The 27,641-nt window shown below is 44.6% G+C and overlaps 1 protein-coding gene across 3 annotated transcripts in view; it reads right to left on the bottom strand.

Annotated features, from left to right (window-relative positions):
• Positions 1-27,641, bottom strand: part of CAMK2A (calcium/calmodulin dependent protein kinase II alpha) — a 204,783-nt gene that overhangs the window by 140,847 nt on the left and 36,295 nt on the right. For all 3 annotated transcript variants that reach the window (XM_056516943.1, XM_056516945.1, XM_056516944.1), the window contains exon 2: positions 7,626-7,720. In XM_056516943.1, the coding sequence (XP_056372918.1) occupies positions 7,626-7,720 (95 nt within the window). The remainder of the gene's footprint in view (positions 1-7,625; positions 7,721-27,641) is intronic.

Below are 27,641 nucleotides of genomic sequence, written 5' to 3'. Positions count from 1 at the left end.
TGACATGTGCCCCTCACTTATAATAACCCCTGTCCTGTGCCCCATGTGTCTATTTTGCTTGGGACCCCCAAATTCCTTCAAACAGTTCTGCTTAGGTACTACAATCAACAACTGTGACGTGCAGTCCTAGTCCAGGGCTGTAAGGCCTTGTCTTAAATCTCCTCACAGACTGTTCTTGTCTGTCCTAATCTATAGACACACTCTTGATCCTCACTCCTCTCTTGTCTGCACTATAGACTTTGCCAACTAGCCTACTCCTAACGAGAGGCTGAATTAAAATTTAGTTGCTCCTTCCTGTCTTCCATCATTAAAGGAGTACCATTTTTTTTAACCCTTTACAGACCACAGGTTCTCATTTTTGCACTTTCATTTTTTTCCTCCTCACCTTCTAAAAATCATAGCACAAATTTTCAACCTACAAACCCATATGATGGCTTGTTTTTTGTGCCACCAATTTTACTTTGTAATATTATCAATCATTTCACCACAAAATCTAAGGTAAAACCAGAAAAAAAATATTTGTGGGGTAAAATTGAAAAAAAAAATTATTATTATTTTTTTTTTGGGGGGGGGGGGGGGCTTCCAATTCTACGCAGTGCACTTTTCTGTAAAATTACACCTTTTCTTTATTCTGTAGGTCCATATGGTCGCAAGGATACCTAATTTATATAGGTTTTATTTTATTTTACTTCTTGCACCAAAAGTAGTATGTTTAAAATTGTCATCTTCTGACCACTATAATTTTTTTTAATTTTCCACATACAGGGATGTATGAGGGCTCATTTTTGGTTTTTATTGGTACCATTTCTGTTTTGATGGGGCTTTTTGATCACTCTTTATGAGTTTTTTTAGGATATGCTAAATTATCAAAAATACACAATTATGGAATTTTTTATGCATACGCCATTGACTGTGCGGTTTAATTAACATTACATATTTATAGTTCAGACATTTATGCACGTGGCGATACCACATATGTTGATTTTTTATTATGTTTACATATTTTTTATATGGAATTTGGGAAAAGGGGGGTAGTAACCTACCTCCTTCAGCTAGTTCAGATAGGAGGCATCCGCTCTCCTTGCATTCAGTTGTATTGGAATCTATAATACACTGTCACTGATACTGAATAGCCGAGCGCCGCCCGGAGCAAGGGAACACTCTGCTCACTGCAGGTCACTCAGTACTTACCGTATCATATAGACATAGGCGGACTTGCTTCAAATGGACGGTAGATTCTGACCGCGCTGAACAGACCATCAGAGAGTTGAAAGCCAAAGCAAGTTTATTTTTTCCAAGAAGCAACACGTTTCACAGCATGGCAGGCCACTTCATCAGGCAGATTTGACCTCTCTGATGGTCTGTTCAGTGCTGTGAAAATCTATTGTCTATTTGAAGCAAGTTCTCCTATGTTTCCATTGTTACTGGTTAGATGGGCTGCAGAATGACCGCTTACATTGACACACATATTTCCATTGTGGTGTATGGGATGCACAACTATTTGGGGTAAGCATATCCCTCATCTGAATAGCCTTTCCTCCTTGTACTGATCCAACTACACTATAAAGCGCTCCCTCTTTTCTTTTAGGCATCATGCAGATGGCATGATTAGTGCTGCCTGCATTGGCCAGGTCTGAGTAGACAAATTGTTCCGATTCGGCAGGCTGGATGTGGATCCTCTGTGTCAGCGAGGGATTGGTGTGGACCGTGTCGGTGGACCGGTTCTAAGTTGCTACTGGTTTTCACCAGAGCCCGCCGCAAAGCGGGATGGTCTTGCTGCGGCGGTAGCAACCAGGTCGCATCCACCGGCAACGGCTCAACCTCGCTGACTGCTGAGAAGGCGTGGGACAGAAGGACTAGGCAGAGGCAAGGTCAGACGTAGCAGAAGGTCGGGGCAGGCGGCAAGGTTTGTAGTCAAAGAGGATAGCAGGAGATCTGGAAAACAGGCTTTGGACAACACTAAACGCTTTCACTGGCACAAGGCAACAAGATCCGGCAAGGAAGTGCAGGGGAAGTGAGGTAATATAGCCAGGGAGCAGGTGGAAGCTAATTAGGCTGATTGGGCCAGGCACCAATCATTGGTGCACTGGCCCTTTAAATCTCAGAGAGCTGGCGCGCGCACGCCCTAGAGAGCGGAGCCGCGCGCGCCAGAACATGACAGCCGGGGACCGGGACGGGTAAGTGACTTGGGATGCGATTCGCGAGCTAATAACTATTAAATTTTAAGGTTGAAAATACACACTGTACACCTTGTTAATTTTAGGACACGTACATGCTGGCGTACCCACTAAATTTCAAAATGAATGTTGTGTTAGAATAAAGCACAAAATAATTGTGTAAGAATTTTTACAGACTACGTAAATAACCCATATGTGGCACTAAAATTTTTGGCTTCACTATTGTTTATGTGCCTGTTGGTGCTGCGCTGTCTTCCTTCCTGACGCGAACTCCGACCTCAGCGCAGCAACGCAAGACTTCACCCACCAACGTCACAAAAAGCTGGGCTCAAAATTAAACAAAAAAGCCTCCAGAGTACGGATATTCATGGTACAGGATAGTATGTTTTTAATATTTTTTAATTTCTGAGGAGAGTGGATGGGTTGTTGCGGGATAGTTTGAGTGCAGCTATTTAGTGCCAGGCAGGCCAGTCAGGGTGTCACCCGATGCGGTACGCCACCCCTCCCCATCACTCCCTAGCAACGCTACTGTTAATAAAGGGTAGACAAAGAACTTTGGCTATTAACATAACAGAAAACTTTTCTGCTTGAAAAAAATACTTTTGTAAGCTGGTTTCCCAGGTTTTGCTCACGTGCGTTTATTTATCAAGGGCGTGCGCCTGTTTGATAAACAGGTCGCATGTAAGCAGAAGTAAGTTGTCATATAAAAGCCATACGTATGAAAAGAATGATAAATCTCCTTCTATGACTTTTCCCGGTCATCCTTCTTTATTAAATATGAACATAAATCTAAACTTAAAAATTATATGTAAAACGAAAGCATCTGAAAACAATATATGAGGAATAGATGCAATACCAGAGAGTAAATATACATTCTGTGAATTATTCAGCAACAAGTGTGCCTCAGGAAAGATCTGTGTTTCTGCAAAGTCCCCAGCCGACAATGGATTTTATCAACATGGCGTTGTATACTCTCTCACTTTACTGTGTCCCTGAATTCTCCAATTAGCAGTTTTCAATTATGTCTGGCTCATGGCAATGTTTTCTGTGATCTAATTATTGCTTATTAATGTAAAACCACATGTCTACACAATATGTATTCAATACCATTGTATCATAATTGCATAGAGTCCCAGTACAACTGTTTCAGCTACTTTCCACAAGAAGTTGTCATGTGGTTGTGAGTAAAAGATTTAGCATAAAACATAAGTGTGTATGAGGTATATTTCAAAGGTATTTTTTACTTTAAAGAGGTATTCCAGATTTATGCATTTTATCCCCTCAGACTGCACCGAGATCGCGGGGGTCCCCAGCGGCGGGACCCCTGTGATCACACATCTTATCCCATATCCTTTGGATAGAGGATAAGATGTTTAGAGCCAGAATACCTTTTTAATTGCATACACGTGTAAAGGGTAATTAATGATGAATGAATGATTCTTTGGTCACAATAATTCTCCCAGCCAATGCTTTGGTCACATAAGTCTCCCAACCAATAATCCCTGATCCAAACCCATTCTTTAATGAAAAGGGATGGACCCAAACCGGTAAGAATCAGTCTAGGGCTGGCCATAGCAACATCTCCTAGCCCCACACCTGCTGAGTTTTCCAGTCAGGCAGTAAAGTGTACTATTTTCTAGCCCTGATATTGCTAAGCGTACTTACACCCTAATTGGCTTGCAACAATTGTGCTAAAAAAGACTTATTACTTGTATTATTCTTCTCAAGTCACATTTAAAGCAAAGTCATAGATTCAATTTTTCACAGCTCGAGGAATGTTTGTGGTTATATTTATTCTGAGCTCCATGATGCATTGCTCTTTAGGAATTAAAAATTAAATAAAATGGAATCTATTTTGGATATGACTGAAAAGAACATAACATGTGACTCATTACAAGATACTGTAAGCAGAATATACAGTAGTTTCTAAGCACTGACTATACGGTTGGGAGATGTATTGGAAAACTACTGAGTTCTGATCAATGCCCCCGCTGTTCTTATTCTGTCTCTTTGCCTTTTCATGGAAATTATGCATTAATTCAGATTACAGTGTGCCATGCATACTGTGGTGGCATCTGCTAGTCCAGATGACTTAATAATGATAGATGAAAATGTTGCACTCAGTACAATAGATCAGGGTAGACAACTTTCAAGAAACTGGCAAGGCCACAAATTGTACCAAATGAAGAATATATGAATATTGCACTACATATGTCACACTTCCTTTTAACTTTTAATCTTTTTTTTTAATAATGCAGAACATCCAATTGCAAATGTTACCAGATTTCCCCTGCTATCAGTATACCTTTGTCAGAGTGCCTCCCAATAACAGTGCCATCTACAATTAGAACAATATTAACAGTACTATTAATATAAATTAATATTATTGTTAATATTAACATTATTAACAGTACAATGAGAGGGCACTCATTAACACTTAATTAGAGTGTCCCCCCAAAACAGTGCTATCAGAGTTATACTACTAACATTGCCCCATTAATAGTAGCACCAGAATGCCCTCATTAACAGCTCCATCAGTGTCCCTCATTACCAGTGCCCCCACAACCATAACAGTGCATTTATTAACAGCTCTGTCAATGGGTCCCCCAATAATGGTGCCAACAGAGACGTCCTACTAAAGATAACAGCATTTTAAGAGAATCCCTCACTAAAAGTGCCACGAGAGTCCCCTTACAAACAGCTCAATCAGAGTATCCCCCAATAAGGCTAAGTTCCGACTGAGGAATATCCAAGTGTAACAGGATTCTGCTGCACAGTGCTTAAAATAATTGTCCCAAGAGGCTCCTGGGTGAATAATATTAGATACAAAACCCCTAGGGGTGCGAACCCCCAATGGGATTATTTCCTACTATCTAAAAGCCCTGCTTCAAAAATACACTTTATATATTACCTGCACAATGCACACTCTGGAATTTTAGCGATGCCGGTGAAATTCCATCACCAAAAAAATGATCTTACTTATTCTTTCAGCGGAATCAGCAGGGAATACATTGTGGTCTAAGGGGATGGAAATGTCCACATAGTCCTAGTGCCAACTGATTCAGTCTGAGCCGGCTGCCCTCGGAATCTCCAAACTAGCCTAGTTCTCCTACTAGTGTTATAAAAGTGCACCCAAGTGAGTGCACTCTAGTTCTCATACTAGTATTATAAGAGGCATCTGTAATGTCTGTTTATTTGTTTTTGTATTTTTCTGTTTAGGTGTGTATTCATACACTAGTTTGTTCAGAGCAGTTTGCTATTCTACCTGGATAGGGAATAGTTAACTCGGGTGAAGCTATTTAGCCAGAGTTCTCCTGCATTCTGGTGCTGATTATTGAGTGCAATACTACTATGTCTGTTAGTGCTATATTCTCATACACTCTAATTGCACTCTAGTTCACATACAAGTATTATAAGAGGCATCTGTAATGTCTGTTTATTTGTTTTTGTATTTTTCTGTTTAGGTGTGTATTCATACACTAGTTTGTTCAGAGCAGTTTGCTATTCTACCTGGATAGGGAATGAGAACTCGGGTGAAGCTATTTAGCCAGAGTTCTCCTGCATTCTGGTGCTGGTTATTGAGTGCAATACTACTATGTCTGTTTGTACTATATTCTGACTATGTCTGCTTGAGCATTTTCCTTGTATTTATCTTGTCATTTTATCTGGGTTTTTAGCCATGGTTATATAGCATGCTCCTTGTATTTTAGTCTTTGTTACATTAGTCAGTTTTAGGAGTATGTTTGTTAATTCTACTCTGTCTGTGTTCACACTGTATCTGAGTCTAGCTTGTACCCAGTGCTCTGTATGTTATATTCTTGTTCGGTATTCTAAAGTCTATTCAGTTTCATCTGGTTCTAGTCTAGTATGTTATAATTCCTGTTTGGTATCCTGGAGTCTATTCAGATTCATCCAGTTCTAGTCTAATGTTTCATGTAATATATTTCCGTTCCCTACTGGGTCAGCATTTTGTCCACACAGTGGAGTGTGTCCGCTGGCCAGTAACCTATTTGGCTTTATTATTAATGGCTACTCCTTTTGGTGGAGTGGGGAGTCCAGTTTGTATGTTCTGTGTCCCAGTGTGAACAGTGTCCTATTTTTATATTCTGTTTGGTTGATTTGATCTTTGTCCTTTGTACTAGTACCTGTTTGTGAACAGTGTCCTATGTTACCTGTTCAGTTTAGTGTTTTGGCTCTCAGTTCTTCTGCTTATCCCCCATCATCTCCTGGATTCTGCTGTATACTCATAGCATTCCTAGTCTTGTTCATTTTATCATGTCTGCCGTTTATCTGATATCCGATTTATGAACTGTTTGTTAATTCACTATATTCTGCTCTGTTTGTGAGTTTATATTCTGCCCTGTTAGTATTTGTATCATGTCTGGTATATCTGGTTGTCTAGTAGTTTTCTGTTTCTGTTCTGGCCTGTGACCAACTATGTATATTATGTGTTTTTACGCCACTGCATTTTAGCGCCGGAAGGGACCTGCGCCCAGTTTTTGATCCACTGTTTAGGTGGATGGGCAAGTAGGCAGGGAGAGATGGTTTTAGGGTCAGTTTAGGGCTCACTCTCCCTGTCCCCCAGTCGGTCCCTGACAGCATCATTTTAATCATTGTCACCCATAATACTAGACAGTACTACTGGTTAGTGCGGGTGACTCTGCTGACAGTTTTCCTTTAAAGAAAAACTGTCAGCCTGTTCACCCACACTAAACTCAATACATATATTTACACATGCTGTTGAACTTTTTTTTGTCGTGAATGTCACAAAATCGGCCTACTAAATAGTCTGTTAAAGCAAAACATACCTTAAAGTATCTCATTCAATGCTTAAGCTGATTAGACAGAGAGACACAAAGAAGTGCTAACTGAAGGGCATTGCAATCATATAAAGGATCTGATATGGATACCAAATGTGGTCATAAACATGGTGCCGTGTATGAATGTATCAGAAACCACGCCCACATGCATTTTCCGATTACCACGTGATGTTGCGCCATTTCTTGTTCCCATTCTTTTTTCTGATTATTGAAATTGTGCAGACTCCTCTCTCTGGGGAACTGCACTGTCAGCAAATTAATGAAGCCTATTTCTTGACTGCACTGATATACACCTGTATATCATCCAGTCGTTGAACCACAGTCAATATATATTTTTCAACTGTTTATTTTAACTTTTTGTTTATTTTACTATAAAATAAAGGGGAAAACCCAATCGTCAGGAATCTATGTCACTTGGTAATTACAACATAACGCTAAGGCCCTTGTATGTATTCAGCTCTCATTTCCTCCACTACGGTGACACGTGTGCCCTCTCCTATGCCACATTCTGAGTTTTTTTAATTAGTTTTCTACAGATAGGATCTAGATGTGTTCCATATGGAGCTCTATCTAACCTTATCTATCTGAGGCAGCTGAAAAGAAATAAAGGTTGTCACCCCATACTCACCGCGAGCTGAAAGCTTCTTGGTGTTAATGATTTTTGCAGCATACTCCTGACCAGATAAAACTTTCACACATCTGCGGACAATGGAGAAAGCTCCCCTAGGAAAAAAAAAAGGCAACATAGTCAATATTTAGTTATAGCACATCAAAATGTCAGCAGTGATTACTGATGGCAATGGGTATAATGTAGCTGTAATGGCACAAAACTACAACTTCTAGGAAAAAGTTCTGAATTATGTTGTTGAAATAAATATATATATATATATATATATATATATATATATATATATGGGCATGTGGGCATATAAGTGTTGCATGCTTTGGTCAATCATTGGGTCCTGTAATGATAACAGTGTGTCCTTCTACTGGGTCCAGTTATCAGCTGTAGCCGTTGGGGCAGCTCAAGTGTTTATTTCCTCTGCAGTGCAATAGCCAGTGGCGTACATCACTGAAAGGGTGCCCCATTACATAAGTCCAAACGGGCCCCCTATTATGGCAGTGGGGTGCCGTGGGGCATACTTAAAGGAGCTAGGATTCTGTACAGTTTTTCCTTTAGAGGAAATATGTCATCAGTCTTACTTGCACTAACCTGTTGGTACAGACAGGTAGTGCCGGTGACACTGATGACAACCATACTTACCAGTCCCTGCTCCATGCTCCTGTTAACCCGCTATCTTCCTCCATATATTCCATTCTGGAGCCGACTTGGAGCATGGGTGGAGCTTCATGACGTCAGTGCTACTGCTTTGTAGCAGCGGGTCCCAGCAGAGAAGCAGGAGCGGTGACGTCACGAAGCTCCGCCCATGCTCCAAGTTGACATGAACAGAAGATACGGAAGAAGAAAGCGGGAGAACCGGAGCACGGAACGGGACCAGGTAAGCATGGTTGTCATCAGTGTCACCTGCAGTACCTGTCTATACCAGCAGGTTAGTGCAGGGGAAACTGATGACAGATTTCCTTTAAGTGCTCTGTAAACGTCACCTATGCTCCATATAGTTTAATGACATGTCTGTGTTTAAATTAGTTTTATTGGGTTTTTCCATGTATCAAATAAGGTTTTTTTCTTTTGATTCAGCTACACACTCAATTCTGGTGTATATCGCTTATAAAAATTTAAATGTCAATATTGTTGGGGAGATCAATGAACTATATGAAAATCAGATATCTAGGGCATCTTCTCTCACAATAGTTCAATAGCAATGGTTAGGAAACATTTTTAATGCACAGTTTCCAACAATTCAATACTGGATTTGTGTCACGATGCCGGCTGGCAGGAGGTGGATCCTCTGTGCCAGAGAGGGATTGGCGTGGACCGTGCTAGTGGACCGGTTCTAAGCTACTACTGGTGTTCACCAGAGCCCGCCGCAAAGCGGGATGGTTTTGCTGCGGCGGTAGTAACCAGGTCGTATCCACTAGCAACGGCTCAACCTCTCTGACTGCTGAAGATAGGCGCGGTACAAGGGAGTAGACAAAAGCAAGGTCGGACGTAGCAGAAGGTCGGGGCAGGCAGCAAGGATCGTAGTCAGGGGCAACGGCAGGAGGTCTGGAACACAGGCTAGGAACACACAAGGGAACGCTTTCACTAGGCACAAGGGCAACAAGATCCGGCGAGGGAGTGCAGGGGAAGTGAGGTATACATAGGGAGTGCACAGGTGAAAACACTAATTGGAACCACTGCGCCAATCAGTGGCGCAGTGGCCCTTTAAATCGCAGAGACCCGGCGCGCGCGCGCCCTAGGGAGCGGGGCCGCGCGCGCCGGGACAGGACCGAGGGAGAGCGAGTCAGGTACGGAAGCCGGGGTGCGCATCGCGAGCGGGCGCCACCCGCGTCGCGACTCGCATCCCGGCTGGAGGCGGTATCGCAGCACACCCGGTCAGTGGATCTGACCGGGGCGCTGCCGTAGCGAGGATGTTGCGAGCGCTCCGGGGAGGAGCGCGGACCCGGAGCGCTCGGCGTAACAGTACCCCCCCCCTTGGGTCTCCCCCTCTTCTTAGAGCCTGAGAACCTGAGGACCAGACTTTTATCTAGGATATTGTCCTCAGGTTCCCAGGATCTCTCTTCAGGACCACAGCCCTCCCAGTCCACTAAAAAAAAAGTTTTACCTCTGACCTTTTTGGAGGCCAGTATCTCCTTTACGGTGAAGATGTCTGAAGAACCGGAGACAGGAGTAGGAGAAATGAGTTTGGGAGAGAAGCGGTTGATGATGAGTGGTTTAAGAAGAGAAACATGAAAGGCATTAGGAATACGAAGAGAAGGAGGAAGAAGAAGTTTGTAAGAGACAGGATTAATTTGGCACAAGATTTTGAAAGGACCAAGATAGCGTGGTCCCAATTTGTAGCTGGGAACACGGAAGCGGACATATTTAGCGGAGAGCCATACCTTGTCTCCGGGAGAAAAAATGGGGGGAGCTCTTCTTTTCTTATCAGCAAACTTCTTCATGCGTGATGAAGCCTGTAAGAGAGAATTTTGGGTCTCTTTCCATATGGTGGAAAGATCACGAGTTATTTCATCCACAGCGGGCAAACCAGAGGGCAAGGGAGTAGGGAGGGGGGGAAGAGGGTGACGGCCGTACACCACAAAAAATGGGGATTTGGAAGAAGATTCAGAGACTCTGAAGTTGTACGAGAATTCGGCCCATGGAAGAAGATCTGCCCAGTCATCCTGGCGGGAGGAAACAAAATGCCGTAAATAATCACCCAGGACCTGGTTAATTCTTTCTACTTGCCCATTGGATTGAGGATGATAAGCAGAAGAAAAGTTTAATTTAATCTTGAGTTGTTTACAGAGAGCCCTCCAGAATTTAGACACGAATTGGACGCCTCTATCCGAGACGATCTGCGTGGGCAACCCGTGAAGACGAAAAATGTGTACAAAAAATTGTTTTGCCAACTGAGGCGCTGAAGGAAGACCAGGAAGAGGAATAAAATGTGCCATCTTGGAAAATCGATCAACGACCACCCAAACAACAGTGTTGCCACGGGATGGGGGTAAGTCAGTAATAAAGTCCATACCAATCAGAGACCAAGGCTGTTCGGGGACAGGCAGAGGATGAAGAAGACCAGCAGGCTTCTGGCGAGGAGTTTTATCCCGGGCACAGACAGTGCAGGCCCGCACAAAATCAACAACATCCGTTTCCAGAGTCGGCCACCAATAGAAACGAGAGATAAGTTGCAAGGATTTCTTGATGCCCGCATGGCCTGCGAGATGGGAGGAGTGACCCCATTTGAGGATTCCGAGGCGTTGGCGTGGAGAGACGAAGGTCTTCCCTGGAGGAGTTTGCCTGATGGAGGCTGGAGAAGTGGAGATCAGGCAGTCAGGAGGAATGATGTGTTGCGGAGAGAGCTCTACTTCCGAGGCATCCGAGGAACGAGAGAGAGCATCGGCCCTAATGTTCTTATCGGCAGGGCGAAAGTGAATTTCAAAATTAAACCGGGCAAAGAACAGAGACCACCTGGCCTGGCGAGGGTTCAGCCGTTGGGCAGACTGGAGATAGGAGAGATTCTTGTGATCGGTGTAAATAATAACCGGAAATTTTGATCCCTCCAGCAGATGCCTCCATTCCTCAAGTGCTAATTTAATGGCCAGTAGCTCTCGATCCCCGATGGAGTAGTTCCTCTCCGCCGGAGAGAAGGTCCTAGAAAAGAAACCACAAGTAACAGCATGCCCAGAAGAATTTTTTTGTAGAAGAACCGCTCCCGCTCCTACTGAGGAGGCATCTACCTCCAATAGGAAGGGTTTAGATGGGTCAGGTCTGGAGAGCACGGGAGCAGAAGAAAAGGCAGACTTGAGCCGTTTAAAGGCGTCTTCCGCTTGAGGAGGCCATGACTTAGGATTGGCATTCTTCTTGGTTAAAGCCACAATAGGAGCCACAATGGTGGAAAAATGTGGAATAAATTGTCTGTAATAATTGGCGAACCCCAAAAAACGTTGGATGGCACGGAGTCCGGAGGGGCGTGGCCAATCTAAGACGGCAGAGAGTTTGTCAGGATCCATTTGTAGTCCCTGGCCAGAGACCAAGTATCCTAGGAAAGGAAGAGATTGACATTCAAACAGACATTTCTCCATTTTGGCATAAAGTTGATTGTCTCGAAGTCTCTGAAGAACCATGCGGACATGCTGGCGGTGTTCTTCTAGGTTGGCAGAAAAAATCAGAATATCGTCCAGATACACAACAACACAGGAATATAAGAGATCACGAAAAATTTCATTAACAAAGTCTTGGAAGACGGCAGGGGCGTTGCACAGGCCAAAGGGCATGACCAGATACTCAAAGTGTCCATCTCTAGTGTTAAATGCCGTTTTCCATTCGTCCCCCTTCCTGATGCGGATGAGATTGTAAGCACCTCTTAAGTCCAGTTTGGTAAAGATGTGGGCACCTTGGAGGCGATCAAAGAGTTCCGAGATAAGAGGTAGAGGGTAGCGGTTCTTTACCGTGATTTTATTAAGTCCGCGGTAGTCAATGCAAGGACGTAGGGAGCCATCTTTTTTGGATACAAAGAAAAATCCAGCTCCGGCAGGAGAGGAGGATTTGCGGATAAACCCCTTTTTTAAATTTTCCTGGATGTACTCGGACATAGCAAGAGTCTCTGGGGCGGACAGAGGATAAATTCTGCCCCGCGGTGGAGTAGTGCCCGGGAGGAGGTCAATAGGACAGTCATAAGGCCTGTGAGGAGGTAGAGTCTCAGCTTGTTTCTTGCAAAATATGTCAGCATAGTCCATATAGGCCTTAGGGAGACCGGTTACAGGGGGAACCACAGGATCACGGCAGGGAGTACTGGGAACCGGTTTAAGGCAGTCCTTGAAACAAGAGGTACCCCAGCTCTTGATCTCCCCTGTGGACCAATCCAGGGTTGGGGAATGGCGTTGAAGCCACGGTAGTCCAAGGAGAATTTCGGAAGTGCAATTGGGGAGGACCAAGAACTCAATTTTTTCATGATGAGGTCCGATGCACATTAGAAGGGGCTCCGTGCGGTAACGTATGGTACAGTCCAATCTTTCATTGTTAACACAATTGATGTAGAGGGGTCTGGCGAGACTGGTTACCGGGATGTTGAACCTGTTGATGAGAGAGGCCAAAATAAAGTTTCCTGCAGGTCCGGAATCCAAGAAGGCCATATTAGAGAAGAAGGTAGATGCAGATATCCGCACAGGCACAGTAAGACGTGGAGAAGCAGAGTTGACATCAAGGACTGTCTCACCTTTGTGCGGAGTCAGCGTGCGTCTTTCCAGGCGGGGAGGACGGATAGGACAATCCTTCAGGAAGTGTTCGGTACCGGCACAGTACAGGTAGAGATTCTCCATGCGGCGTCGTGTCCTCTCTTGAGGTGTCAGGCTAGACCGGTCAACTTGCATAGCCTCCACGGCGGGAGGCACAGGAACGGATTGCAGAGGACCAGAGGAGAGAGGAGCCGGGGAGAAAAAATGCCTCGTGCGAACAAAGTCCATATCCTGGTGGAGCTCCTGACGCCTTTCGGAAAAACGCATGTCAATGCGAGTGGCAAGATGAATGAGTTCATGTAGATTAGCAGGAATTTCTCGTGCGGCCAGAACATCTTTAATGTTGCTGGATAGGCCTTTTTTAAAGGTCGCGCAGAGGGCCTCATTATTCCAGGATAGTTCAGAAGCAAGAGTACGGAATTGTATGGCGTACTCGCCAACGGAAGAATTACCCAGGACCAGGTTCAGCAGGGCAGTCTCAGCAGAAGAGGCTCGGGCAGGTTCCTCAAAGACACTACGAATTTCCGAGAAGAAGGAGTGTACAGAGGCAGTGACGGGGTCATTGCGGTCCCAGAGCGGTGTGGCCCATGACAGAGCTTTTCCAGACAGAAGGCTGACTACGAAAGCCACCTTAGACCTTTCAGTAGGAAACTGGTCCGACATCATCTCCAAGTGCAGGGAACATTGTGAAAGAAAGCCACGGCAAAACTTAGAGTCCCCATCAAATTTATCCGGCAAGGATAGTCGTAGGCCTGAAGCGGCCACTCGCTGCGGAGGAGGTGCAGGAGCTGGCGGAGGAGATGATTGCTGAAGCTGTGGTAGTAGCTGCTGTAGCATCACGGTCAGTTGAGACAGCTGGTGGCCTTGTTGCGCTATCTGTTGTGACTGCTGGGCGACCACCGTGGTGAGGTCAGCGACAACTGGCAGAGGTACTTCAGCGGGATCCATGGCCGGATCTACTGTCACGATGCCGGCTGGCAGGAGGTGGATCCTCTGTGCCAGAGAGGGATTGGCGTGGACCGTGCTAGTGGACCGGTTCTAAGCTACTACTGGTGTTCACCAGAGCCCGCCGCAAAGCGGGATGGTCTTGCTGCGGCGGTAGTAACCAGGTCGTATCCACTAGCAACGGCTCAACCTCTCTGACTGCTGAAGATAGGCGCGGTACAAGGGAGTAGACAGAAGCAAGGTCGGACGTAGCAGAAGGTCGGGGCAGGCAGCAAGGATCGCAGTCAGGGGCAACGGCAGGAGGTCTGGAACACAGGCTAGGAACACACAAGGAAACGCTTTCACTGGCACAATGGCAACAAGATCCGGCGAGGGAGTGCAGGGGAAGTGAGGTATACATAGGGAGTGCACAGGTGAAAACACTAATTGGAACCACTGCGCCAATCAGTGGCGCAGTGGCCCTTTAAATCGCAGAGACCCGGCGCGCGCGCGCCCTAGGGAGCGGGGCCGCGCGCGCCGGGACAGGACCGAGGGAGAGCGAGTCAGGTACGGAAGCCGGGGTGCGCATCGCGAGCAGGCGCCACCCGCATCGCGAATCGCATCCCGGCTGGAGGCGGTATCGCAGCGCACCCGGTCAGTGGATCTGACCGGGGCGCTGCCGTAGCGAGGATGTTGCGAGCGCTCCGGGGAGGAGCGGGGACCCGGAGCGCTCGGCGTAACAATTTGACCCTTGGTCTTTTAGTCTACCAATTTTTTTCTAGGTAACATGTGCTCCACACATTTTTCCATGTACCTAGTCAACATGGGCTTCATATATCTTTCATGATATGTACAGTATACTGCAGATACCAACAAAAATTGAAGCCCCCATACAGTTATTGCTCCAATAGTTTATCAATGGTAGGGTTCCTTGCCAAAACATGGCACCAGATATCAGCTGGTTGATGCTCTAAAACAGTGGTCTCAAACTGTGGCCCTCAAGATGTTGCAAAACTTCAACTCCAAGCATGTCCGGACAGCCATTGGCTGTCCGGGCATGCTGGGAGTTGAAGTTTTGCAACATCTGGAGGGCCACAGTTTGAGATCACTGCTGTAAAAGGTCTAATAGACTTGGCCGTCCTGGTGCTCTCCTTGGATGAACCCTGATTTTCAGAGGTGTAAAATGAGAATGCCCATTTAACCTTGATCTAAACTGGGAACAGAAGGTGCTCCAATGTGAAGAGCAACACCATACAGTGGTAAGGGAAGTGATTGAAACTGCTTACCATACGGGGTTGTGTAGCCACATACACAACGATTGCGTGTGTACAATTAAGAGAGTCCGGTCCGCAGCCTTCCTGCATGTAAACAGAGAACTCAAAGGAACTACTGAACAGAGGAGGGAAACAGAAATTCAAACGGCGACCAACAGGAATAGAATATCAGCGGCGATAAAGGTAAGTACTTTTATTAACCGACATGCAACGCGCTTCGCTGTGCATGCACAGCTTCATCAGGCATCTGATGAGAGTGTGCATGCGCAGAGAAATGCGTTGCATGTTGGGTAATAAAAGTACTTACCTTTATCATGGCTGATGTCCTGTTCCTGTTCAGACCCTTTTGAATTCCTGTTTCCCTCCTCTGTTCTGAAGTTCCTTTGAGTCAACCAACCTTGATGGACAACCTTGATGGACTTAGAGGGTACCAGGTGTTAAACTAGGACAAGAGTCCTAGAAGGGATCCATGACCATGACCCATTTTCCTGTGATGCATGTATTCATTGTACTGTACATGGTATTTATGTCCTATTCTAATATCTGAGAACCAATTTTTCACTTGGAAAAAAAATAAAAACCTTTCAATGCAACCCAACCTTTCAATTCTGTCCTTCCAGTCTAACTATGTTCTACATAAATATGTAAACACTGAAGAAGTCATCTCGGCATACTTCACTACTGTTACCCCCAGGAAAGCTGCCAGTGCATATTATACCTCAAAACATGATGCATTGTATTAAATGTAGAGCAATTTACCCCTAAAGTATATTATTCACGATGGAGATAAATATAGAGCATGACCCCTGGGAATACAATGATATAGTGTGCGTCAAGCAGAAACTCTACACTTTAATGAACAGTGGTTTTAGGGGATGTAGATTCAGATGGTTTAAAAAAATTACAAGGATTAATAAGGGTTGTGGAAAAGAGCAAGTAATATGTGCCTAACATGTGGGTGGACGTATATTTTATTCTTGTTATATTGTATATTTTAGCCGAGAGGTATGTGACCTGTGTGGTCACTCAGGATATATAAGATGCCTATTTAAAGGGGTACTCCACTTGAAAACAATATTTAAAAAATCAACTGGTGCCAAAAAGGTAAACAGATTTGTAAATGACTTCTATTAAAAAATCTTAACCCTTCCAGTACTTATCAGCTGCTGTATGCTCCACAGGAAGTTATTTTCTTTTTGAATTTCAGTGCTCTCTGCTGACACCTCTGTCCATGTCAGGAACTGTCTAGAGCAGAAGCCAATCCCCACAGCAAACCTCTCCTGCTCTGGACAGTTCCTGACATGGACAGAGGTGTCAGCAGAGAGCACTGTGGTCAGGTTGAAAATAAATTCAAAAAGAAAAAAAATTCCTCTGTAGTATACAGCAGCTGATAAGTACTGGAAGGAGTAAGATTTTTAAATAGAAGTAATTAACAAATCTGTTTGACTTGCTGCCACCAGTTGATTTAAAAAAAAAAAATGTTTTCCACCGGGGTACCCCTTTAGATGGACTGGCTCCAGTTGCATTCACCAAGGATCTCAGTAATAGCTGCACAGCAGTCTAAGGCTTTGTTCACATCACTGTCATAGGCTGAGTTATAATGGAAACCATGATGTCAGCACCATATCCATTAAATGATACACCAATGACACCCAACAGATCCTACTGACATACAACAAGATCTGGCAGGTTTCATCATGATGCCCATCGTGGTTTGTTGGGAAAAGTAGCACTACATGCTAAGATTTTCCTGTCAAATCTAAAGGAACTATCAACTAAGAAAGCTCTGATGATAGTGTGAACACAGCCTTAGATATACATTAATAGGTTACTTTATGTATGGAGATGTAGTTTGACCACTGTGATGTACTATTACTTGAATACAGTATGGTAGTACTTCCCTTACTATTAGAGTACTTATTGTCTTAGTAACGTATGGTGGTGGCATTTCTGAGAGATTTCTTTAGTGTATAGGCAAAAGTAGGCCAAACAGAGGGGTCAAGACCATGGCTCAGAACAAGATGATGACTTAAAGGGGTACTCCTTTGTAAATTGCTTCCATTTAAACATCTTAATCTTTCCACTACTTATCAGCTGCTGTATGCTCCAGAAGAAGTTGTGTAGTTCCTTCCAGTGCACTCTGCTGCCCCCTCTGCCCAGGTCAGGAACTGTCTGAAGCAGGAGAGGTTTGCTATGGGAATGTTGACTGATCCTGACACAGACAGAGGCGTCAGCAGAGAGCACTGTGGTCAGAATGGAAAGAACTACACAACTTCTTCTGGAGCATACAGAAGCTGATAAGTAGTAATTTTAAGATTTAAGATTTTTATATAGAATTAATTTACAAATGTGTTTAACTTTCCAGAGTACCCCTTTAAGGCATGTAATATCAGGTGCAATTTAACTGAAATAACTTTTCTCTATAGACTCTCGTTCCAGTAAAGTTAAGTAGTAAATAATCTTGTGTTATGGTTGGATAAAACAACAACGATGACTTGTACTATTATGGTGATATAATCCCAATTACTGTATACCCATGGTGTATGGCCCTAAATGTTAATTTGATGTAGAATTTCATGTATCAGTTTACTTCCAAATTCAGTAAGAAACCTGGACAGGAATGAAGTGTCTCATTTTACATATTTTGGAACATTTTCTCCTTCTCATTACCAGATTTCATCTTGGACCTACCCCAACTTTATGAGTCTGAAGATTTCACCAGCCGGTCCTGACACATGCCCTAGAAATCGCGGTGTAAGATACAGAAACCTATTGTCTGGAAATATAGAATTAGGATGGTGCCCGGTCTGATCAAGTCATCAGTCTGAGCATCTAATTGTTGGCTCCATCTCAAAAACATCCATCTGCCGAACGGTTAAGTCACGAGGCTGATATGTTTCATCTTCGAGAGCCACTCACAATCATCTATTCTTAGCAGTTCTGGATTGTGGTGTTAAATTCCATGCCTCACAAAAAAAAATGAGAGTGTATCGTCTCTCGTGGGCCTCCATATCAGGGAGGTGGCACCAGGTACTTGCTCCAGCGTTTTTCCTATCTATCATCTGTTGCCCAGTGCTCCATATATCCCCTAACAGGGTAAGCACGATGCATTATATATTCATTAGGGACACTGTAAATAGATGTTTATGGAGTTCTTTATATGGCGTTTTTGGATATACCTTACATTCAGTGCCCTTTGGAACCGAACCTGTCTCTAACTCAAATCCTCTATCTGGACTGCATTCGGTTTGTTGCATCATTTTTCTTGGGGGTAAGACTTACCAGCTGGTATATTAGTGCCCATATAATTTATCTGGTGCTCTAGATTGTGACGTATATCTATGCTTATGTTTCTACAGTGCCTATGGCTTAATATACTGTTTACTTGTGCTATACTAGCCTTCTGGTCATAGTGGACTATTTGTACCAGGGTAAGGCTGGTTCATCATTTGTCTTCATGGGAATGGGCACAATTGGGCTCCAATACTATCGTCAATCTAGGACCCTGTGAGCAGTGACCTACTACTTGATGTACCAATAGTACAGTCTCTGGCCACCTTGAGCTTATATAATATTATGGAGAGGTATACAATTATCTTTGATAATCTTATTTGAGCCATGCTGTTTTCATCATGCTAGCTATGGGGCATTGACAGGTTTCTTTTATGGTTTATTTTTTACAGTACCCACTATGGGCAAGGAACGTATTACCACATTTACGTATAGTAAAATCAAGCATTCATATGCCTATAACTGTGGCCTGTGTGGAAGGATCTATCCATCTTTCATCTGTATTATCCATCCTAGACTCAGCATTACCGAGCAGCTATTACGCTTATGTGTCACTTGTGCCTCACTTCTTTACCTTTTATTTTACTATAATTGCTGTATATAGTGTTTTGTTTATTGTTTATTATTATTTGTAGTGGTATGTTGACTGCTCCTCCGAGCCCTGATGAACCCTAAACTATATGTTGTGGTGAAACGCGTAGGTTATTAGGAGTAAGAGTATATACATATTATGTTATTCTACTGTACAATTCTTATGTATGTTTAACTTTTTATATGTATATCACTTGTATCCCGATTCACTGTCCACACGTATTGTAGTGAGGGCAAGGGGTTAGACCAGGTATGGTTGGTAAGGACAGGTTACTCACCTGTATCAATATACAATTGCGATATAACAAATAGTGAAATCCACTTATTTCATGTCTAGTCTCCCCCATTTCCCTTCTATCCCCATTTCACGTCTACCCTCCCCCCCCCATTTCACGTCTATCCCCTCAATTCACGTCCACACCCCCTATTTCATGTCCACACCACCTATTTTACATTCACACCCTCATTTCATGTCAATTACCCATGTCATCTCCCCCATGTCACATCTCCCCCATGTCACATCTCCCTCATTAACATTTTGCTGGGGCATGGGGCAAACATAAAAAACCTAATGCTCACCTGTAGCTCTGTCTCAGATCCTGTTCTCATCCATGCAGTCTGGTGTCTTATGGGACTTACAGGACCTTCCTGCTCAGCCAATCACTGGCCTGACACATGACACCGCTGTGGCCACTGATTAGCTAAGCGGGAAAGGTCCTGGAACCAGCTCGGGAGCAGAGATAAGATATCGGGACCACACAGAGGAGAACGGGATCTGTGCAGACCTATGGGGACCAGGGCAGGTTTTTTATGTTTCCCCCACTCCCCAATTATTACTTAGGACAGTGTTTCCCTCGGGGTTGTAGTTTTGCAACAGCTGGTGGCACCCTGGTTGAGCCTCAGACTAATGGACAAAGATACTGAATAATCTTGGGATAAATGATTTACTCACTATTGTCTATAGCAGGGGTTCTCAACCAGGGGTACGCATACCCCTAGGGGTATACCAAGGGTACGGCAGTTCGCTGACAAATACCGGCCATGCATTGGGCAGTATTTGTCAGCGCAGAGCTGGGATTGGAAGCCGCAGTCGCCGCAGCAGCTCACTATGTTGTACCACGGCCGGAGCTGTGGCCACACCCACTTTACGTGAGCTGCAGTGGCTGCCAGGCCTGACGTGTGATGCCCCTGACATTGCGAGGAGGTGCCGGCACAGCGCAAAAGGACTACACCGTCAGTGCGGCCCTACAACTCCAGCTGAACGAAATAGACACAGGCCTGGTAAGCATGTTAAACTAAGTACAACACAGCATTATGGGATGGTGTTATTGTATGTATCTCATATAATGTCCTAGGGGGACCGGAGGGGGGAATAATGCCACAAGGGGATTAAGATGGAGGAGGGGGGATAATGGCAAAAGGGGAAAAGGGGATTAAGATGGGGGGGCTAATGGCAAAAGGGATTAGAGGGAGGGGGGAAATGGCACAAGGGGATTAAGTATTACATTAGTATTGTATTAGAAAGTTAAGCACATGCCAATGAAATGAAGTACTTTTATAACTTATTTTGTCCGCGGGTACCCCTCAAACTTACGTGTGAGGGGTACCTGTGGACATACTTTCACCCTTTGGGGTACAGTCGCAATAAAGGTTTAGAACCACTGGCCTGTGGTGTCTTATTTTATTAGAACATAAATTATAGACCTATAGGCACTCCGCATGTTACTTCATGGTGCCTCTGTGAAACTCTGTGTTAAGGCTGGGTTTTTGCAATACAGTTCCCGTATACGTTTTCAATTTGAAAAGCGTACGGGACCATATTGAAAACCGTGTGCATTAACTCTTTATTGAAAACCGTATGCAAAATGATGCATCCGGTTGTGTCCCTTTTTGCATCTTGTACAGTTTTGTCCGTTTTTTTCCTGTACCCAAAACCGTAGCCTACCATGGTTCCATCCAGTTTGCACCATACGTTTTTTGACTTTGCACATGCACAGTGCACACCGAAAGTTTTTTTTCTTGGAATTTCAACCAAACAAGTGAAACTTTACTCATAATTGTCACGGATCGGCAGGCTGGAGGTGGATTCTCTGTGTCAGAGAGGATTTGGCGAGGACCGTGTCGGTGGACCGGTTCTAAGTAGCTACTGGTTTTCACCAGAGCCCGCCGCAAAGCGGGATGGTCTTGCAGCGGCGGTAGCAACCAGGTCGTATCCATCGGCAACGGCTCAACCTCTCTGACTGCTGAGATAGGCATGGTACAAGGGATAAGGCAAGAGCAAGGTCGGACGTAGCAGAAGGTCAGGGCAGGCAGCAAGGGTCGTAGTCAGGGGCAACGGCAGGAGGTCTGGAACACGGGCTAGGAACAACAAGGGAACGCTTTCACTAGGCACAAGGGCAACAAGATCCGGCAGGGGAGTACAGGGGCAGTGATCAGATATAGCCAGGGAGCAGGTGGAAGCCAATTAAGGTAATTGGGAAGATTGGGCCAGGCACCATCATTGGTGCACTGGCCCTTTAAATCTAGAGAGCTGGCGCGCGCGCGCCCTAGAGAGCGGAGCTGCGCGCGCCAGAGCATGACAGCCGGGGACCGGGACAGGTAAGTGACTTGGGACGCGATTCGCAAGCGGGCGCGTCCCGCTGTGCGAATCGCATCCCCGACGGCCATGACAGTGCAGCGCTCCCGGTCAGCGGGACCGACCGGGGCGCTGCAGGGAGAGAGACGCCGTGAGCGCTCCGGGGAGGAGCGGGGACCCGGAGCGCTCGGCGTAACAGTACCCCCCCCTTGAGTCTCCCCCTCTGCTTGGAGCCTGAGAACCTGAGGATAAGACTTTTGTCCAGGATGTTGTCCCCAGGTTCCCAAGATCTCTCCTCTGAGCATTCAACTCCAAAGGGTCCAAGATAACGTGGTCCGAGATTAAAGCTGGGGACACGGAAGCCGATATACTTGACGGAGAGCCACACAAAAACAGAAGGAGCTCTTCTCTTTTTTCCGGCAAGCTTCTTCACCCGGGATGAGGCCGGCATGAGGAATCTCAGAGTTTTTTCCCAGATGGTGGCGAAGCCCCGGGAAACCACCTCAACAGCGGGCACACAAGAAGGCGTGGGGGTGGGGAGGGAGGGAAGAGGGTCAAGCCCGGCACGGGGCAGAGTGTCAACAGGACGGGAGCCGTGAGGAGGAGACACAGCATAGTTCAGGCAGGCCTTGGGGAGGCCAGGTAAAGGGGGAGACACAGAGGCTTGACTGACGGGACTGGGAGCAGACGTGAGGCACTTCCTGTGGCAAGAAGCACCCCAGCTCCCGATCTCCCCGGTGGTCCAGACAAGGGCAGAAGATGGGGGTTGGAGCCATGGCAGACCGAGGAGGACTTCAGAGGAACATTTGGGCAAAACAAAAAGTTCCATGCTGAAGAGCAGGGGTTCTGTGCGGTAACGCACAGTGCAGTGTAGAAGTAAATCTTCTTTCTTCCTGCGGCAAATCCTCTCTTCAGGGGTCAGGCGGGACCGATCCAGTTGCATAGCCTCCTCAGCGGGAGGCACAGGGGTGGATTGCAAAGGATCCTGTAAGAGAGGAGCTCCGGGCGGTGTGGCACATGGCAGGGCCTTCCCAGGCAGGAGACCACGGCAGAGTCTAGAGTCCTCATCAAATTTGTCCGGCAGGGACAAGCAGGGGTTAGGAGCGGCCGGTTGCTGCGGAGGAGTTGCAGGAGCCGGCGGAGGAGATGGATGTTGCCGCTGTAGCTGTGACTGAAATTGCTGTAGCTGTGACTGTTGCTGCTGTAGCTGCGACTGGAGTTGAAGTGTCACGGAGGTCAAGTATGCCAGCTGGTGATTTCGTTGGGCGATCTTTAGGGCTTGCTGGGCGATCACCGTGGAAATGTCGGCAAGACTTGACAGCGGCACCTCAGCGGAATCCATGGCCGGATCTACTGTCACGGATCGGCAGGCTGGAGGTGGATTCTCTGTGTCAGAGAGGGTTTGGCGAGGACCGTGTCGGTGGACCGGTTCTAAGTAGCTACTGGTTTTCACCAGAGCCCGCCGCAAAGCGGGATGGTCTTGCAGCGGCGGTAGCAACCAGGTCGTATCCATCGGCAACGGCTCAACCTCTCTGACTGCTGAGATAGGCATGGTACAAGGGATAAGGCAAGAGCAAGGTCGGACGTAGCAGAAGGTCAGGGCAGGCAGCAAGGGTCGTAGTCAGGGGCAACGGCAGGAGGTCTGGAACACGGGCTAGGAACAACAAGGGAACGCTTTCACTAGGCACAAGGGCAACAAGATCCGGCAGGGGAGTACAGGGGCAGTGATCAGATATAGCCAGGGAGCAGGTGGAAGCCAATTAAGGTAATTGGGAAGATTGGGCCAGGCACCATCATTGGTGCACTGGCCCTTTAAATCTAGAGAGCTGGCGCGCGCGCGCCCTAGAGAGCGGAGCTGCGCGCGCCAGAGCATGACAGCCGGGGACCGGGACAGGTAAGTGACTTGGGACGCGATTCGCAAGCGGGCGCGTCCCGCTGTGCGAATCGCATCCCCGACGGCCATGACAGTGCAGCGCTCCCGGTCAGCGGGACCGACCGGGGCGCTGCAGGGAGAGAGACGCCGTGAGCGCTCCGGGGAGGAGCGGGGACCCGGAGCGCTCGGCGTAACAATAATAGAGTGAAAAGTTTAAAACGTATGCTTTTTTTTTCCTTAAAACACGGAAGCAACCGGGCATCATATTTCCAACCGTATACAGTTTTTAACCATATACGGGTTAAAATTTGTACACACGTTCTGATACAGTTTAGTACAGTTTTGAGGATTACATTTTTCATCAAAAACCTGATACGGGAACTGTATTGCAAAAACGTGGTGCGAACCCAGCCTTACACCATGCACTTGTGTAAAAGGCACCTGGTGGTAGAGTATATATATTTATATATATATATATATATATATATATATATATATATATATATACATATATATATATAGTAGTATATATAGCATATCTCCTACAAGAGCAAATGGTAGACTATCATGATCAAATATATTTTTTATTAAAATAACAAAAAAGAGACATTTAAAACCACATAAAAGGCACAAAACACACAGGATTGTGCCTTTTATATGGTTTTAAATATCTCTTTTTTGTTATCTTAATAAAATATATATTTGATCATGATTTTTGTCTCAGTCTACCATTTGCTTTTGTTGGAGATATGTATTGATATAGGTAGCATATACCATTTATTGGTGAGTGTTTTGTAGGATTATATAGTATATATAGCAATCTAGGGAAACTGTAAGGGTGGGTTCACACCACAATTTTTCTATACGGTTTCGCCATACGGTTTCTTAAAAACAAAACGTATGCAACCGTACAGAAAACCGTGCCCATAGACTTTCCATTCAAAACCGTACTAATCATATTGTGTACAGTTGTCTCCGTTTTTCAAGCCATACGTTTTTTTACCTTTTTTTGTCCGGTTGAAAAACTGTATTTTAACCGTATATGGTTATTTTAACATGGGAGTCAATGGGAACCATACAGAACTGTACGTGCGTATGGTTCCATCCGGTTTGCACCATACGGTTTTTTAATTTGCACAGTTTTTTTCTTGGAATTTCAATCAAACAAGTGAAACTTTACTCATAATGGAGTGAAAAGTTAAAAACGTATAAGCTTTTTTTTTCTTAAAAACGGATGCAACCGGGCATCATATTTCAAACCGTTTACAGTTTTTAACCATATACGGGTTAAAATTTGTACACATGTTCTGATACAGTTTAGTACAGTTTTGAGGATTCAATTTTTCATCAAAAACCTGATACGGGAACTGTATTGCAAAAATGTGGTGTGAACCCAGCCTTACACCATGCACTTGTGTAAAAGGCACCTGGTGGAATAGTATGTATGTGTGTATATATATATATATATATATATATATATATATATATATATATATAGATCAATAATAAGCAGCACATCAAGTGAAAAATCCCAGGGGTGCTCTGATCCCACTTTAGATAAAGATGATAATAGGCAACACACAAAAAGTTAGTGCAAAAGAAAGTGTTCCTTATTCCATATACGAGACAACGTTTCAGCGATCTCACATCGCCTTGAAAATGGCGATGTGAGATCGCTGAAATGTTGTCTCGGATATGGAATAAAGAACACTTTCTTTTGCACTAACTTTTTGTGTGCTGCCTATTATCATCTTTATATATATATATATATATATATATATATATATATATATATAATAGTATATATATATATATATATATATATATATAATAGTATATATAGCAATCTAGGGAAACTGTAAGGGTGGGTTCACACCACAATTTTTCTATACGGTTTCGCCATACAGTTTCTTAAAAAACAAAACGTATGCAACCGTACAGAAAACCGTGCCCATAGACTTTCCCTTCAAAACCGTACTAATCACATTGTGTACAGTTGTCTCCGTTTTTCATGCCATACGTTTTTTTACTTTTTTGTCCGTTTGAAAAATTGTATTTTAACCGTGTACGGTTATTTTAACATGGGAGTCAATGGGAACCATACAGAACTATATGTGCGTACGGTTCCATCCGGTCTGCACCATACGTTTTTTTTATTTGCACAGTTTTTTTTATTGGAATTTCAATTAAACAAGTGAAACTTTATTCCTAATAGAGTGAAAAGTTAAAAACGTGTAAGTTTTTTTCTTGAAAACGGATGCAACCAGACATCATTTTTCAAACTGTATATGGTTTTTAACCGTATACAGGTTACATTTTGTACACACGTTTTGATACAGTTTAGTCAGGTTTTGGGGAATCCGTTTTTCATCCAAAAACCTGATACAGGAACTGTATTGCAAATATGTTGTGTGAACACAGCCTAACACAGATTGACAATACAGCAATGTGCATTGACCCCATTGCTGCGTCCAAGAATAGTTTTACACAACATTATAAAGCCTTGCCAAAGAACATGATGTTCATAACGTGTTGACTGGAGCATGTTCTCTGTTTTATATTGGATATGTAAGTAAGTATGAAAGTTTTTAAAGGATGAAATAGAAAATTCTTTTTAGCTATCTCATAAGGCGCCAGGCCCAGGACATTTCTCCTTGTGGATCCTTATCTGGAGTCGCATGCACCTGCAGACGGTTGGTGGCTAATATCCATGGGTACAAGTGGTAAGTGGCTATACAGGTCTTTATGGTAAAGTACTCAGATCATCATTTCTTGAATGCTTCTTGGATTGTGGAATGTTTGTGCCTGTAGGCAGCCCTAGGAGTTATCTAAGGGGAATATGTACATACGGTATGAATACACCGATCATGTAAATAATGCATATGTTCATTTGGCAATGCCAGTGCTGTAGGAGTTAAAAGAGGACATGCAGGGTGAACAAGAGGAAGTCAAGAGGGTGCAGCCATATACAGCTATGAAGGAAGCCACTGCAGCAAGTGGCCAAGCATTAATACACAGAAAGCTCCAATGGGAGTCAGTCTTACATAACATTTCTCCATTGTAGTGTATTGTCTCCAATGAAGGGGGCCGCAAGTGGCGACCCCCTCCTCTATCAAGTCTATATGAGGTCCTAACAGGGCATTTACACTTATTGGCTACTTTATAAGGTACTACTGGTTAACTGATTAACACAAATAGCAAATCAGCCAATCACATGGCAGCAACTCAACTTGCAAGTTCAAACCAAGCATGATCAGAATGATCAGAGATTTTCATGCCCAACCATCTCAAGGATTTACAGAGAATGGTCTGAAAAAGAGAAAATATCCAGTTAGAGGCTGTTGATATCAGAGGTCAGAGGAGAATAGACAGACTGGTTTGAGATGACAGAAAAGCAGCAGTAACTCAAATAATCACCTGTAACAACCAAGGTATGCAGAACATCATCATCTCTGAACACACAACACATCCAACCTTGAAGAAGATGGGCTGCAAAAGCAGAAGACCACACCAATGCTGCTCCTGTTAGCTAAGAACAGGAAACTGAGGCTACAGTGGAAAAACATTGCCTGGTCTGATGAGTCCCAATCCCAGCTACAACACTCAGATAGGAGGGTCAGAATTTGGCGTGCAACATGAACCTGTACTGTTTTAATGGTACGAGTTGGTGGTGGTGTGATGATGTAGGGGGCATTTTTTGGCATACTTTGGGCCCTTTAGAACAAATTGAGCACCTGAGTATTATTGCTGACCATGTCCATCCCTTTATGACCATAGTGTACTCATCTTCTGATGGGATGGATAATGCGCCATGTCACAAAGCTCACATCATCTCATATATGACAATAAGATCACTGTACTCCAATGGCCTCCACAGTCACCAGATCTCAATCCATAAGATCACTTTTGGAATGTGGTAGAATGGGAGATTTACTTTATGGATGTGCTGCCGACAAATCTGCTGCAACTGTGTGATGCCATCATGTCTATATGGACCAAAATCTCTGAGGAATGTTTCCAGCACCTTGTAGAAAGTCACAAAGAATGAAGGCAAAAGGGGGTCCAACCCAGTACTAGCAAGATGTACCTAATAAAGTGACCAGAAAGTGTAGATAGGGTTTTTCTTTATTAGACAACCTCATGAATGTGTAGACTATTTGATGAGTAGAGCCCGAGGAGCCAGACAGTCTATGCCCTTAGGCTCCAGAGATGTAAATCCAGTATTAGAAATGATATTGGATGCACTTATGTCTTGTAGATACATTTTATGATACA

This window comes from Hyla sarda, chromosome 4 (genome assembly GCF_029499605.1).
Source record: "Hyla sarda isolate aHylSar1 chromosome 4, aHylSar1.hap1, whole genome shotgun sequence".
In the NCBI taxonomy this organism is placed as follows: Eukaryota; Metazoa; Chordata; class Amphibia; order Anura; family Hylidae; genus Hyla; species Hyla sarda.
This window is presented reverse-complemented; position numbering and strand designations above follow the sequence as displayed.